This window comes from Clinocottus analis, unplaced genomic scaffold (assembly GCF_023055335.1).
Source record: "Clinocottus analis isolate CAN_PGR_092001 unplaced genomic scaffold, fCliAna1.0.p SCAF_20, whole genome shotgun sequence".
Lineage (NCBI taxonomy): Eukaryota > Metazoa > Chordata > Actinopteri > Perciformes > Cottidae > Clinocottus > Clinocottus analis.
Window position 1 is genome coordinate 5943248 of NW_027175932.1, and position 15618 is coordinate 5958865.

Genomic DNA, 15618 nt, shown 5'->3' on the forward strand with positions numbered 1-15618 from the left:
TAATTGAATGACAGGAGACGCTGCATCAGCCAATTCTAGACACGAGGAGTGGCTCCACTTTGGCAGAAGCATCAAGTTCTGAACCAATAAAGGCATGATCTTAAGGCGTTTGAGGCAGTGGTTTCATAATGAGACAATTAGGTGGATGTTTGAATTAGAACTGGATCATTTGCTTGCTAAATGCTCAACTTTATCAACTTATTTGCTTTGGCTTTCCACCATTTTGTGATGGGCAGATAGCATACAGCCGACTTGTTTGCTGGAATCAATTGCCTGTGGTTTTTAAGGGGCTGATAAGAGCATTGAGACGCCAGAATACAGTCATTACATAAATCTAAACCTGTACTAAAGATATGTATCGAGATAATGGCGACATAAAGCTGCATATTTTGAGGTTACTTCACAAAACCTGAACTTTAATTGTAATACCCCCACTGATATGCAAAACACTTTTTTTATTTATTCATCGTGTTTTTGCTTTCCTTCAGGTCCCAGACGCCATCAAAAAATGCCAGCGTGCTGGTATCACAGTACGGATGGTGACTGGGGACAACATCAACACAGCACGAGCCATCGCCAGCAAGTGTGGCATCCTACTGCCTGGAGATGACTTCATCTGCCTAGACGGCAAAGAGTTCAACCGAAGGATACGCAATGAAAAAGGAGAGGTGGGGCTCAGCAAAATAATGTCCATCAGAGACTGTTGAAAATGTTCTGTTAGGATTCTATTCAGGTTTTGTCTCGTGTTTCTAGATTGAACAAGAACGCATTGACAAGATTTGGCCCAAACTACGAGTACTGGCTCGCTCTTCCCCCACAGACAAACACACCTTAGTGAAAGGTAATAATCATCATGATGATAATAAAGGTCTGTTATTCTTGTTTGAGAGAAAATGTTTTATTGTGACGAGTTCATTTTGGGCTTCAAGTTTTCATTTAGAATATTCATGTCATACTTTTCCAGGTATTATTGACAGTGAAGTGTTAGAACAAAGACAAGTAGTGGCAGTGACAGGAGACGGTACTAATGATGGTCCTGCCTTAAAGAAAGCTGATGTTGGCTTTGCGATGGTGAGTTTTCTCTGTTTTTACTATCTTTTAATTAGACGAGAGATCCCGTGAAAAGGATGACTGATTTTAATATGTTGTGATGAGATGCAGGCTTATTCTTGATTACTTTTTTTGTCTCCAGGGTATTGCCGGAACTGATGTAGCCAAAGAGGCATCTGACATCATCCTGACTGACGATAATTTCTCCAGCATCGTCAAGGCCGTCATGTGGGGACGCAACGTCTACGACAGCATCTCCAAGTTCCTTCAGTTTCAACTAACTGTCAATGTGGTGGCTGTCATCGTAGCATTTACAGGAGCCTGCATCACACAGGTTAGCACCTACAGAGTCGTTTTGTGTTGATTTTGTTCACTCAATAGACTAATGCAGCTATTTAAGTGTATTTTTTTGTATGAAAGTAATATGCGAAAAGTAATGCAGACATGTTTTAACTTTTTTTCGGACCTCACTGTTTTGATTTACATAAACGTCTTTTAACCATAAGTCATTTTCTGATCATTTGCATGCGTGTACAGAAACCAAATGTCTAACAGTTTTGCTGCAAACAAGCACATAATTGTTTCCCACATGTAATTGGGTTCATGTCAATGAATTTCTATTATGTTTTGCGATTTGTGGGACAGTGATATGTTTATTTTATTTGTATTCCTCAGTCTTATCCCCCACTGATCTCAACCTAATTAGTGCCTATCGCTCTCTTCTCCCTCTCTGCCTCCAGGACTCTCCGCTGAAAGCCGTACAGATGTTATGGGTCAACCTCATCATGGACACCTTTGCTTCACTAGCCCTGGCCACAGAGCCCCCGACCGAAGCCCTGCTGCTAAGAAAGCCATATGGTCGCAACAAGCCTCTCATCTCTCGCACCATGATGAAGAACATTTTGGGTCAGGGAGTGTTCCAGCTAATCATCATCTTTACTCTGCTCTTTGCGGGTAAGAAGCTGCAGCTTATAATGCACACAGAGCCAGTGGATGTACTGTGCGTTTCCTGTCTACATCCATTTGTTTATTTTAACACATCCTCTTTCTGATTGTTCCATGTAGGAGAGAAGATTTTTGATATTGACAGTGGCCGAAATACACCCCTCCATGCCCCGCCTTCTGAACACTACACCATTGTCTTCAATACCTTTGTACTGATGCAGCTTTTCAACGAAATCAACGCTCGCAAGATCCATGGCGAAAGGAATGTCTTTGAAGGCATCTTCAACAACCTTATCTTCTGTAGTATTGTCTTTGGTACCTTCATTATCCAGGTAAAGTAGAATGCAGAGTTCGGTGGCTAACTTGTTCATGTTAATTTATGTGAATGTGCTCGATGACTCGTATGAGAGGAAAAAAAAGATCATCAGTCCCACGAGACATGCGGCTTGCGAATGTTAGATCTAAATGTGTGTTCTCTAATTAATTCCGCCTCTCTTCCTGCTCCTCTAGATCGTCATAGTGCAGTTTGGTGGGAAGCCGTTCAGCTGTGTGGCTCTGACCATAGACCAGTGGCTATGGTGCACTTTCTTAGGCTTTGGCTCTCTACTATGGGGACAGGTATGATGTGACTATACAGCTGAGCTTCACCTTCAGTTGGCCGGAGACAGAAAATATGGTATGACACTGCCCCCCTGTGTTGGAGTTGGCGTAGTGGGTGACAAATGGTGGCAGGCGTAACAAAACAGTATGTTCCATTGCTGTGAGGAGATGGGTTAACTCCTATTTGAATTTGAAACCACTCGTATGGTCAAACTTACAGTCGTATTTAGTTTTTTTTCAAAGATCTTTTACATTCATGGAGTCTTTGCTTTTTTTTCTCCCTTGTGACCAAAATTTATATACACATATTTTATTGAAAGTTTGTTGTTCAACTTTTAGAATTTACTAACGTGGAGTTTGATTATTCCACTTTGTTTTCCCTATTATGCATAAAACATACTTACTCTGTAATTCTTGGCAATGAGAAATCAAGGGTTGAGACTATCCGCTGTTGTTGACAATGACAGTCATAATAAATGTTTGATGTACAGTATTTATAGTTGGCTCGGCCTGCCCATACTTATCCTACAGAGCAGTGCACAAGATTTGCATATGTCATTATCTACTCTCGCCAATTCATCAAGAATGGTGTCAACATATTTTGACAAGACACAAATAAACAGCTCATGTGTGTCATCGGCTGAGCTCATGTGTGTATAAATTGTTGTATGACTGCCACTGTGCCTCAGCTTTTAGTAATTCAGTTCTGAAACTTTGGTTATCTATTAGCTCTGTAACTTTACTGTGGGAGGGTCTTGGAGACTTCGAGCAAACCAAATGGCATCAAACTGGCTCTCTCACATCTCGCTTTGGCAGCTTATTGCAGGCTCACTGGCTGCCCAGAAACGTGGCTCGTTCTGCCGCAGTGAGATGCCACTTTGCCGTTCTAAGGAGTGTGACGTTGGTCATGAATCAGTGCTGCTCACGTACATTCTCATGTCTTCCAGGTAATCTCTTCGATACCTACCAGCCGCTTAAAATTCTTAAAATCAGCTGGCCACGGCACTCAGAAAGACGAGATCCCAGACGAGGAGCTGGATGAGCTGGAAGACAACGAGGAGATCGATCATGCTGAACGGGAGCTTCGCCGAGGCCAGATCCTCTGGTTCCGAGGCCTCAATCGCATCCAGACTCAGGTAACAATCTACATACAACGTTGCGTATCACCGAGCACAACACCCAAACACCAAGGGAATCAAAAGCCATACACCCCTTAACTCTATTGCTCTTCCGGCTTAAAATCTATGTGTTCTTTATCTCCATTCTTAAATAATGGCTTGTGTCCTAAGAACAAAAGCCTTTTCTTTCATTTTTCTATTCCGCTTCTGAACTAAAGCAGGTTCCTATGCCTATTTCTGACTCTGTCTGAATCTATCTGCTAAAACGCGAGTTTGAAGGTACTGATGAGAAGCAATTGGATTGGATGGGAACCACAATAGAGCAGCTGAATGTTCAACGAGTATTGGCATGGCTATAGCTGGAAGTATTGAAGGGTTCTGCAGAGAAAAGAGTGAAAGTGAGGTCAGAGCTCCCTCCGATCAGTGCCTTTAAACCCAACATCCCTTTTTCCTCTTTCTCTTTAACTGTAATGCCTAAATCCAATTTTCAAGTGACATTTTTTCATACTGGTGCTTTTTCTTTATTATTATTATTATTTTCTCTTTTTTTTTCTCTCCTCTGGCTGTGTTGTGTTTTATTTCCTCTGGGCTTTTCTCCTGTCATGCTGTCTGATTCTTTACAGATGGATGTAGTGAGTGCGTTCCAGAGTGGAACTTCCTTTCAGGGGGCTCTAAGGCGGCAGGCCTCCAACTCCAGCCAACAACAGCACGATGTAACCAATGTTTCTAGCCCTACACATGTAGCCTTTTCTACTACTACCACTACTGCCACTGCCGCCAACACCGCTTCTGCCACTGTGGGGTGTGAGTGCGTGTTCTCCTCTAGTGCATGAGACTTTTTTTTATCTCTTCTGTTCTTTTAACATCTTTCTCCTCCACTATTTTCACCTAACGTTGACACTTTTACTCTCTCATGCCTCTTTTAATGTCCCCCTCCTGTTTACTGTTTTTAAAAAAAACCTCACAAAAAAATACATCTTCCATATTGCTTTGATAATACTGCTGTATATATGTGTACCCTGTAACCAGGTCGCTTCTAGTGTCAAGGTGTTTTCTCTGTGTCATCATGTTTTCTGTTGTGCTTCTGCTTCGGTCTCAGAAATGAAAAAAAAGGTTTTACTGTTATCTCAGTCGGATGATGTGCATCTATTTGACCAAAATGATTTTCTGGATTGACCGTAACCAGGTTTGTCTGCAGCTGCCTCCGTCTGCTCTGTGCCCATGCAGCACCCATGGGTCTGTGTCGCGGCTCTCTAGTCGGGTAAATGTTTTGAGTATACGCCCATGATCACGGCCCAAAACGATAAAGACAAACTATGACATGGACCTCTGTGAGAAAATGCATCGGAGTGTCAGTGGATCTTGTCAGTCAGTGGAATAATGGCCTTTTCTCCTCCAGCTGTGTGTGTGTGTGTGTGTGTGTGTGTATTTGTGTGTGTATTTGTGTGTGCGTTGTGTGAGAAGGGGTGGCATGTGATGGGCTCCAAAAGAACCCAATAAATGAGCAGCTGCAGTATGTTGGTGTGTTTGGCTGCATAGTTTTTAAAAGGTCTGACAGCCTTCATGCCAGTCGTCCATTCAGCGTAGAAGATCACAATGTCGAGGGCGGACACGGATCATTTGATGATGGTATTTCCAAAGGCCTTCCTCCTGTGCCCTGACAAGAGCGGTGTGGCTGTTGACTCTTGTTCTCTTTCAGATCTTCCCAGGCAGGCCATCTGACCAGCAGGGGATTTTAAATGTCTAACAGATGTCACGAAAGGAGCTTAATGGAATAAATGACTCTGTGCTCTTGAATGTAAACATGTGGGACTTTCCCAGACACATTTAAAGCAGATCCAATGTTGGTCTCCCCTGGCATATTGAAACATTATGCAACGCTGCAGTAATGTTTAGCTCTCTGTCTCAGGTGGTGCTCCTTGAAATCTCGCTGACCTGACGACTGCTTCGCTTCTAAACTCTCAACTTTTCCTTTCAGGTTGCCCTTAAAAAAAGTCTGAACTTTGTCTTTTTCTCTGTGAATACTGTTTGTTGGCGGAATGTGTCCACTTGGCAATGTTCTGCCTGAAAGAAATGAATACCACTGACTCCCCACATATTCTTCTTTAGATTCTGTGAAATGTGTCATGGGCTATACTCAAAGGTTTACTACCATTGAACACAAGGTAGCGCCACGCTCTGCATGGGTTCAAAGTCTCTGGTCTCGTTTGTGAGTTTTTTCTCTTTGTGCTGTTTTTGACATGTATACCAGCTTGTAGAAATGCTTGGCTGCCGCAGCTTTTTTTGTTTTTACTCCACAAACATCAGCAGTGACTGACCATCCCTTTCTTACTTTCTGTCTTTCTTTCTTTCTTGTTCCAGTCTCTCTCTCTCTCTCTTTCTGTTTCTCTCTTTCTGTCTCTTCCTGTCAAGTCTTTCTCTCTCCTCACTTTTTCCTGAGCATGTCCAACAAAAGTAAACTTGTGTCCAGCCTCTGTCCATTTTTTTCTCTTCTCTTTGGATGCGTTCTTGTCTAAAGAACAACATTCCTCTTGTCTCGGTTTGGCATTTTGATTAATCAGACACAGGCCTCTACCACGTGTTTTGTGACATACTACTACTGTACTCACAAAAGAAAAAAAGAAACTTGCATTGGGTTTGACACTGGTTTGTACCCTTCCCAAGACATTGGCTGATTCACTACATGAAACTTAAGAATAGTTTTTCCGACAAGTATAAGGTTTGTCTCCACCGGATGCCACTCAAGTTTTCCATTTCTCTGAATCACTTTGAGTCTGTCACACGCTACCTGGAGTATTTTTATGGCTCAACTAGCTCCTGCTTTTACTTTTTACTCGTCCAGATAGGGTTTAAATACGGTGACAAGATTTATATTTTCTATAAATTTGGTACAGAGTAGAACAAGGTGAATTGGAGAAACAGGAAGTGACACACAGACAGAAGTTAAACTTAAATGTAAATGAAGAATATCGGCTGCTCCTGTTGACACTTGTAAGCTTTACTTCGATGAACTTCCAGGTGGTTTTTGAGGTTAACGTAGTTCAGACATTGTGTCAAACTATATGTCTTTAGCTTGGTATTACACGTTGTGAATTTACAACTCAACAAAACTGCACACCTGCACGAGAGTTTTCCCTGTCACCGATTTTTGCCCCTAAAACTCACCTATTATTGACCCAATAAAACCTGCGTCCTCATTTGTTATCGCTGTCCAGGTGTTCACATTGAAAACGCACACGTGTCACCGCTGAATGTGACTAAAACTCTGCTCCCTGTCCCTCCTCCCTGCCTCCCCCTCCCAGATCCGGGTGGTGAATGCATTCCGCAGCTCCATCTCCCTCTATGAGGGGCTGGAGAAGCCCGAGTCGCGATCATCGATCCACAACTTCATGACCCACCCTGAATTTCGGATAGAGGACTCTGAGCCCCATATTCCCCTCATAGATGACACCGACGCGGAGGACGACGCTCCCACCAAGCGCAACTCCGCCAGCCCCCGCAACGCCACGCCCACGCCGCCCTCGCCCACCACCGCCGTGGCCCCCACCATCACCGCGCCCGTCTCTCCCTCCCCAAACCAGAACAATAATGCTGTGGAGAGCAGCAACCACCTCCTCCCAGAGGGGCCCAAATCAGGAACCCCATCGGCCCCGGGGAGCCCCCTACACAGCCTGGAGACCTCCCTTTGATCTGACCCCAACACTACCACCACTTTTCTACCCGCCACCATGGAGCTCAACTCAAACAAAACGAAGGAACACTTGGAGAAGAGCGAGACGGAGGAGAGCGAGACGGAGGGCGGAGTCTTGTGAGCTTGGCTTGGGCTGGACTAAAAGAACAGCAAACATTCAGAGGAATGTACGGCTTGGTGTGGATGCTTTGGTCTCCTCTTCTTTTTGGTTCTTATTCATACCCACTGCAACACAAGGACTCCGTCTCCACCTCTCCCTCCTTGGTAACTTTAGTTTTTCTCAAGGGGTGATTTTAAACTCAGATTGAAAGTGACCTGTTTTTATTATTCTATTAATATTATTATTCTTATTTTAATTGAGAAGGGGAGGTCTTCCTCCTGGCTTGAAGATCGTCTGTAAGAATTAAGAAAGAACCTTTTAGCTTCTCTTTTATCTGAATGGTGTTGTATATTTATCTCTTTGGCCCTTGCTCATTCAAAACTTATTTCTGCTCCATTGGCTGTTAATATTTTGAGTTATTTATGTTTTTGGAAAAAGCAGGTCTGTTTACAAAGTTTGTAGATACTTTTTTTCAGTTTGTAGGCAAAAGAGCTTCCTGATGTATGATGCAGAAAACTGGGACAAAATTTTAAAAAAAATGAATGAGAGGATTATTTCAGATACTGCTGTATTTTCAGGAGAAAAGGGTGTTTCTATTGAAACTTAACTATTTTTGCCTGCAAGTTTTATTTGTTATATATTTGTAGATAAATGTAGAACCTTCTAGCCAAACCGATAAACACTAAGGCTTGTATAGAAAAGAGGTCCACCAGGGGAGGTGTTTTCACAGGAGATGGGACGGGAAAGACAACAAGGGCCTCTGTCCACTAACATTGCTATAAATATTTACTTCTTCCATTTCTTCGATAGTTTTCATGTGCACAAAAACCTTCTGGAGTTCTGGATTCTCTTTTCATTCATTATGTTGTGTTCAAGGATTTCCACATGTTGAAAGGTTCACTAATTAAAGGGAGTTGAGAATATATCCGGGCCCGTATTTAGCAAGCATCACAGACTGACACCTAGAATCAAGCTGAAACAAAGTCTTACCTCGGAGTCGGACACGCGGTCCTGATGAAGCCTCCTACAGTCGCTTTCAGCGGGAAGTAGAAGTAGAGTTTTGTGGTTTTACAACACTTTGTATCGTGAAAATGTCTTGTAGTAGTTATTAGTCACATTCAAAAGAGGCTGATGGAGATTATCTGATGCAGGGAACACTCATGAGTGTATTGGTAATTTATGCATGTTAACGCTTCAAATTAGTTCTTGCCAAAGCTCATAAACACACTAAAATGACTAAAAGTTTGTCACTGTTTTGTATTGTGACCATTTGAGTTCAAAGTAACACTATAGTTAGCCAGTGCGCCTATTTATTTTTCAATAAAAAGTTAATATAGACTTAACGTGAATGTGCCTTGGCTCTAATAACAATTTAGGCGATGCTTTGTCCCTTCCTTTTCCACCTGCAGGTAACTCCTCACAGATGAAATATACACTGTTACTCCTACAGCTAAACGTAGGACCAAATACGCCTCATTCTGATCCTACTTGGCCAGTTGTGAAAGAGTTTCTCTCTCTGGATGCTTGATAAATATGGACCCTGGTCATTGTTTTTTTTTTCATTGGTGCATTTAATTTCTGTTTTTGTTTCTCTCAGCAAAACATAAACCCCCTGCCAATGTACAATATTGACATTTGTTTACTCAGGCATAGAAAAAGTATTTAATTTACAAAAGGAATCTTAAAAAGAAAGAACCTTTTAACTTCAGACTTTGTGTATTTTAGGTAGTGAATTATTGTCTTGGTCAACAACAAAAAAAGCTAGTGAATTATTTTCACATTTAATTTAATCTTTTAAATTCATGCCTTCGGGAATACTTCATTTTACTCCGAATTCTAGTTTGTTGACTTTTTAAAAATTAAAAAACCTGGAGGAAAATAGGCTTTTTTTTCTCTTTTTCTTTTTTCAACCCTGTCCATAAGACTCCTTGCACCATGGATAAATGTTGCTGCATTTGATTTGTTTGTAAAATATTTTTGACACCTGATGTACTGGAAACGCTAAAGAATTGGACATGTGCATTTTTCAAGAATAAAGACTAGGCATACACTGGTATCTATCTGCACAGGGTACTTTATTTCATAGCGTTCCTTGGGGAAAAATAATTTTGATACAAATCATAATAAAAAAAAGTGTACCTTTGTATTTTTATGACAATACTGATGATACCTTTCGTCGTACTAAACCAATTTTGGATGATTTGACACCAATCGCGTTATATGGGGAGGGTTTTGGCCACTAAAATGTGTGTTGTTCTGGAATATTCATCTCAGGGTGCAAATGGTGTGAAAGAGAACAAGCCTCCTTTAGTTTGTACGTTACCACACTTAATTCAATGTCTGGGGTGGCGCTTGCCGACCACACGGGAGGACTCGGGCAGCAGGCTGCACGTTCTTCCTGCAGCCTTCTGGCCGTCTTCACCTGAAGAGCCGTGAAGGGGGAGGAGCTTGAGATGCTAAATCACAACCGTCCCCTGGGGAAATACTTGGTTTTACAGATGACAAAATAGCAGCTAGGATCGCATACAAAGTGAGAAATTGAAAAGGCAAGCGGAATCTATAATGAGGAGTTTGTTCTGTAGCTTCTTCCTGTAATGGGAATGAATGTTTTTTCTCCATCTGTTTTATGGATTATCATTTTATTTTTTTTTAATCTTTTAACATTTGGAAATAAAAGTACTTCATGTCTGTTTATCTTGAGCATTTTAAATGGATATCGTGATTGGATTTACATTTGAAACTTGTCGAGTAATGTGTATGGTTTTTAAAAATAAAAAATGTATTTAGCCTAACTGCAGGGCTATGTTTTTCATTTACCATGCAGTATTTATTGGAATGAAGTTATGCGTTTAAATGTGGACCTTTCACTTTATGCAGTAAAGGCAAGATGTTTAGATCTGGTTCTTGGGTGAGGGGGGATTTTCACACAAGAAAGCTGCTTTTCTGCATAACTGCACATTTTCCAAACGTAATATAAACATTAGATTATAGCTATATGACAGAGTAGCCAAACTATTGTTGAATATAGTAAACACATCCTCTGAATAGCCCATTGAAGCAGTGTCTGCTACATGCTATAGCTGTAGCAGTGACTTGTCATTATAAAGGAAGGAGTTGGAGCTTTTTGTTAGATTCAGATGAAGTGATAACTGGACACGGGTGCAAGGTGGCAGAGAGTATTGACACAATGCAGTGTTTTTAGGGAGTGTTTGGCCCAGTTTCTCTCTGTCTCTGTGCAAAAGGGAAGCAGATAAAGAACTGGAAATGTATGCTAACAAATCTATCGAGTTAGCCCCTCCAACATATAGGGGAAATGTGTTTTTCAGTTTCTGAAAGGCATTTATTTTAGTTTTTTGCACAAATATGGACCATGATAACGTGTGTGTGTATAGCACATCTCTTAAAATGTGTTTTCAAGAGTGAATTAGGACTCTGGCTCAGGTTCCTGCCCCACCGTGACATGCCCAAAATGAATAGAGGGCCTCATGGTGCAGTATCACGATCCATCCAGCAGATGGACGCATAGTGTGTTTTCACATGGGAGTGTGACGCTGGAAGAAAGCAGACTGCAAATGCACCTCCATGCCATGCAAATACAGACTGCTGGAATCAACTCCAAAATTACGGTTTTCTTTAAATAAATTAAGTTTATTCTTTCTCTTCTTGGGCTACCAAAGGAATCTGTGTAGTCTTAGCGTTTATAATGATGTTTTATGCAGGTAGCATAAAGTATTGAATGTTGTAAAACGTCAAAGTAATTATGTCAAACGAGAATCATGTAAGATTCATAGTCTACATGTTAAAACAAGTAGAACAAAATAATTATATGTTATGTCGAAAAGATTCATAGTGTATTATGTCTTTCTAACGATCAATTAATTATTAATCGATTTATAATTTCAGCTCGAGATGAAATGTACAGTCGCATGACACTACATGTCGTTTCACAGCCACACCAGCAGAGGGCAGTGGACTCATCTTTTGTCTTCTTAAAATTAAACAAAGATCGTGTTTTGTTGAGGTGAGTCACTCAGTCTTGTTTTCTTGACGGGTTTAAAACGACCTCAACAAGGTACGCGGCTAGGATTTCTCACATGGCAGCATAGTTTAACTCCACGTCATTATAGCAGATTCAATTTTGCTTAACGGGTGTGGAAACCCGGAAGTTGCAACAGAGTGAGACGCTCGTGCGCTCCCTCCTCGTTGCAAGCTGTCGTTCCTTTCCGCTCTGAATCTATCGCCTCTGCAGTAATGGACCCGAAACACTGGGCGAAGGTCTGCTAACCACAAAGTCGCAGCATTTCTGTAAGTCCTGCAGTCTAGTACAGTTTCCGCCTCACACAACAAACACAACCTGCAGTGGAACCCGCGTGGTGGAGGATTACAGCTGTGATTGGCTCTCGTTTATTCTATTATATCCTTAAATCGCTGAGTTTTAAAGCTGACTTTCTGTAGCGTTGGCTCCTTAATTGGGTGAACGTGATCTCAGCCATGCACATGAGATTAGCATGCTATATACTAATGTATCATGTCAACAATGCAGGTTTCGGAGGCATCATCCCTCCCAAATACTTACTTATGCTATACTGTCTTTTGCGGTTGCTCGTGACTCCATCTCCCAGAGGCAGGAATGAGACTCCCCCACCGCTGAGCTCAAGATGAGAGAGTGGTGGGTTCACGTGGGCTTGATCTGCATACCTCTGGTGGCCGTCTACCTGCACATCCCTCCTCCTGAGCTGTCACCTTCCCTGCAGAAGTGGCACGATGCCGGGGAGGTGTTTCACTTCAGAGGCAGTGAAATTTTCTACAGAGGTACGAGTTTAAGTTTCCTCCATGCACATTAGTACTGCACAATTACACCCATGGGTTGTCAAGATAATTGTAATGTAGTCAGCTGAGAACAGGGACTGACAATAGTGTCATCATCGTTTTCAATTTGACTTATTCCTGTGTAAAAGAAAATCTGAAAAGAGGCAATGGTGACACCATCTAATTGCTTGTTTTGTGATTTACAATAAGTGCATTCAACCACAAGAGGACAAACTCGGGGAAAAACAAGAATCAAGAAAGAACAATTTCCAACATGCGTTTCTCTTTTCTCCTCAAACCAGATTCCTACGGTGCTTTGGGCAGCTCTGATGTCATCATTCTGCTCCATGGTTTCCCAACCTCCAGCTTCGACTGGAACAAGGTACCGCTGCACACGCTCAGTAGCTAGTAAACACACCGTAGCATTAGTTTAATTAGATTTAAAAAAAAAAAAAAACATCTTCATGTGACCATGTTTTTTTTTGTCCATGCAGATTTGGGAGCCGCTCACTCAGCGCTTCCATCGAGTCATTGCACTGGACTTCCTGGGGTTTGGCTTCAGTGACAAGCCAGTGAGTACATTGTGTGCCAGTTTAAACCTCTTTGTTTTCTATTTATTTATGTTCTTATACTTCCTGCATGCTGCTCTGTTACTCCTCTTACCCTTAAGTCCTTTTTTCTATTCTTCTCCTGTGCCTGACCTTCCCAGCGACCCCACAAGTACTCCATCTTCGAGCAGGCCAGTGTGGTCGAGGCCCTGGTGGCTCACTTGGGTCTGAGCCACCAGCGAGTGAATCTGTTGTCCCATGACTATGGAGACACTGTGGCCCTGGAGTTGCTCTACAGGTGTGTGTCTGTGTCTGTGTGTGACACTACATTCATGTAAATGTAAAAAACAAAAAAAGAGTATACAGGATACATTTCTTAGCACTCCTTCTTTCTGTGTTTTTTCTTTTTCTCCTTAACAGAAGTGACCAAAACCGCACGGGTCACGTGATCATCAACAGCCTGTGTCTCTCCAATGGAGGTACAGCGCCGTCCGTTGTCTTTGTGTCATGTTGTAGATGGAAGGTCGGTGCTGACTCTTGTTCATTTCCAACAGGATTATTCCCAGAAACACATTACCCGCGTTTGCTGCAGACGGTGAGTCACGGCTGTTTTCTTCATCCTACTCTTCAAGCTCATGTGGGATTGTGTAATGTTGTATTTCAAAAAGTCAAATGTGGTTGATTGCCTGTCAAATTTCTCACGGAAACCTCTGTGTCTTGCCTCCTAAAGCTTCTGAAGGACTCTAGTATTCTAGCTGCACTTCTGACGCGTCTCACTAACTATAAGATCTTCCAAAAAGGGTAAGAGAGCCAGAGTTGTGTTTGAAATTGGGATATTTAAATATATGTTTGTTCCAGTATGTAAGAATATGAATATATTTGTTGATATGGTTTTGTTTCCTGTTTTCTGACTTGTAGGCTTGGAGACGTGTTTGGTCCCTACACGCAGCCCACAGACGCTGAGTTCTGGGACATGTGGACAGGTTTACGCTACAACGACGGCAACTTAGTGATGGACAGGTAAGTGTGTGTGTGTGTGTGTGTGTGTGTGTGTGTGTGTGCTTTGTAGTCTTATTTATCTTTGTTGCTCTTCATCTTTGTTCACTCATGTTGTCTTCTTCATCTCTCTCAGTATTCTGCAGTACATCAACCAGAGATCAAAACACAGAGAGCGATGGGTGGGCATCCTCACTTCCACCATCATCCCACGTGAGTTCACAGTGTCGTCGTGACGTTGTGTGTTGATGAACCAGAAGGGTTTTTCTCTGTTGTGATCACTACCTGAAGGAGTATTAACCCAGTGGCCTCAGCCAGAGAGCCGCTGATTCTAAGCTGCTTAGTCTACAAGGAGAAGCCTCTTCGTCCATCTGTGTGTCCACGCTCAGGAGGGGGAAGTTGGGGACGTGTGTGTGTGTGTGTGTGTGTGTGTGTGTGTGTGTGTGTGTGTGTGTGTGTGTGTGTGTGTGTGTGTGTGTGTGTGTGGGAGTGTGTGTTGTGTCAGTGAGTAAATCTGGAGGGTGGTTAAGAAAATAATGTGTCATCCTGCAGTAAATAAGTGCTCAGATCAAATGATACTTGCACCAAAAACTGATCTGTCCAGACAGAAATATCTGAATGTTATTTATCTTCCATTTTCAGAACGGTCCGCTCTCCCTTTTGTATCACTCCTTCATTTCTCAGTGTTCCTCCCTCCATCTTTCCCTCTATGACCCTCTCACGCCCCTCTTTGTCTTTCAGTGCACATGATCTACGGACCTCTGGACCCCGTCAACCCTCATCCTCAATTTATCCGTCTTTACAAGTGAGTGCCCCCGCCTCTTATTCTTTAACCCCTCTCAGATTATCAGAGGTACTCTCCTCTCCTGGCAGATCTTCATCCAGATTACTCGATGAATTTCAATGGGCACAATTTGCAGGGAAAGTGTATCTTTTCAGATGATCTACACACTTCTTATTTTCTTCTGTTCGCTGTGATTTGAGCTGATCAACGGGCAGTACACTTCATTTAAATTCTCTCCGTAGCTTCAAATATCTTTCTTTTCATGAATGATTTATTTTTTTACATGCTGAAGTAATCTTGTTTATCTTACATCTGTATCTTGTTCCTGCAGGCACCTGGTCCAGAGGTCGACGATCACCATTTTGGATGAACACATCAGTCACTATCCTCAGCTGGAAGATCCCACCGGCTTCCTCAATGCATATTTGAATTTTATTCACTCTTTCTGAGAGGTTACCAATTGATTCAGACTCCTAACACGCTGTTTGGAGCTTTCACAGCACTAATTCAAAGTGATAAAAGGTCACATGTGATGCAAACTTATTCAAAGTGATAAAAGGTCACATGTGATGCAGAGACCTTTCCTGATGATGCTGCAGCTTATGCATCAGTTTGATTTAATCACCAGTGATTTATCAGCATTAATTCCTAAATTGTAAATGAATACCATGAAGTTATCCAATGTGGGATAGAAACATTAATTGTACTTAATGCAAATGAATCTGATGGCAACAGTGTTAATTAACGGACGATCGTTCAGCATGATACTGAACGTTCTGCTGGGTTATGAAGTTATTGAACATATCTGTGGGACACTTTGATTCCCTCCATTTTTCCGTCCTGCACAGCTGAGTTCTAAGCAAATTATTTCTGAATGATTTTTTACATTTCTCTTGATGTCATTGAAAAGCCTAAATATCAACATTTCTTTAAATAAAACTAGTTTTGTAAAAATAAGTGTCCAAGTGAAACTTCAT

At 41.9% G+C, this 15618-nt stretch overlaps 2 protein-coding genes across 8 annotated transcripts in view; both read left to right on the forward strand.

Moving 5' to 3' along the window:
- atp2b1a (ATPase plasma membrane Ca2+ transporting 1a) overlaps positions 1–10296 on the forward strand; it is a 35902-nt gene extending 25606 nt beyond the window's left edge. For 2 of the 7 annotated variants that reach the window (XM_068586814.1, XM_068586813.1), the window contains 10 exons: positions 489–668; positions 754–841; positions 965–1071; positions 1193–1384; positions 1791–2004; positions 2116–2327; positions 2506–2613; positions 3543–3731; positions 4337–4517; positions 7016–7189. In XM_068586814.1, coding sequence (XP_068442915.1) covers positions 489–668; positions 754–841; positions 965–1071; positions 1193–1384; positions 1791–2004; positions 2116–2327; positions 2506–2613; positions 3543–3731; positions 4337–4517; positions 7016–7059 — 1515 coding nt within the window. In that variant the 3' untranslated portion in view covers positions 7060–7189. Of the gene's footprint in view, positions 1–488; positions 669–753; positions 842–964; positions 1072–1192; positions 1385–1790; positions 2005–2115; positions 2328–2505; positions 2614–3542; positions 3732–4336; positions 4518–7015 lie in introns of all 7 variants that reach the window. The other 5 variants (XM_068586810.1, XM_068586809.1, XM_068586812.1 and 2 more) reach the window with 3 other exon arrangements.
- Positions 10297–11520: 1224 nt separating this feature from the next.
- Positions 11521–15580, forward strand: mest (mesoderm specific transcript). The gene is made up of 12 exons (XM_068586635.1): positions 11521–11809; positions 12127–12316; positions 12616–12695; positions 12808–12885; positions 13023–13159; positions 13282–13340; positions 13416–13456; positions 13592–13662; positions 13780–13881; positions 13994–14070; positions 14599–14662; positions 14973–15580. Exons 2-12 carry the CDS (start codon positions 12163–12165, stop codon positions 15088–15090), a joined length of 981 nt encoding a protein of 326 aa, XP_068442736.1. The 5' UTR covers positions 11521–11809; positions 12127–12162; the 3' UTR covers positions 15091–15580.
- Positions 15581–15618: the final 38 nt, after the last annotated feature.

What these genes read in the sequence shown, in the direction of transcription:
- mest (XM_068586635.1), top strand. Translation starts at nt 12,163, where the DNA reads ATGAGAGAGTGGTGGGTTCACGTGGGCTTGATCTGCATACCTCTGGTG. An exon ending in GGCAACTTAGTGATGGACAG is followed by an intron (nt 13,882 to 13,993) that starts GTAAGTGTGTGT and finishes CATCTCTCTCAG; the next exon opens with TATTCTGCAGTACATCAACC. An exon ending in CAATTTATCCGTCTTTACAA is followed by an intron (nt 14,663 to 14,972) that starts GTGAGTGCCCCC and finishes TTGTTCCTGCAG; the next exon opens with GCACCTGGTCCAGAGGTCGA.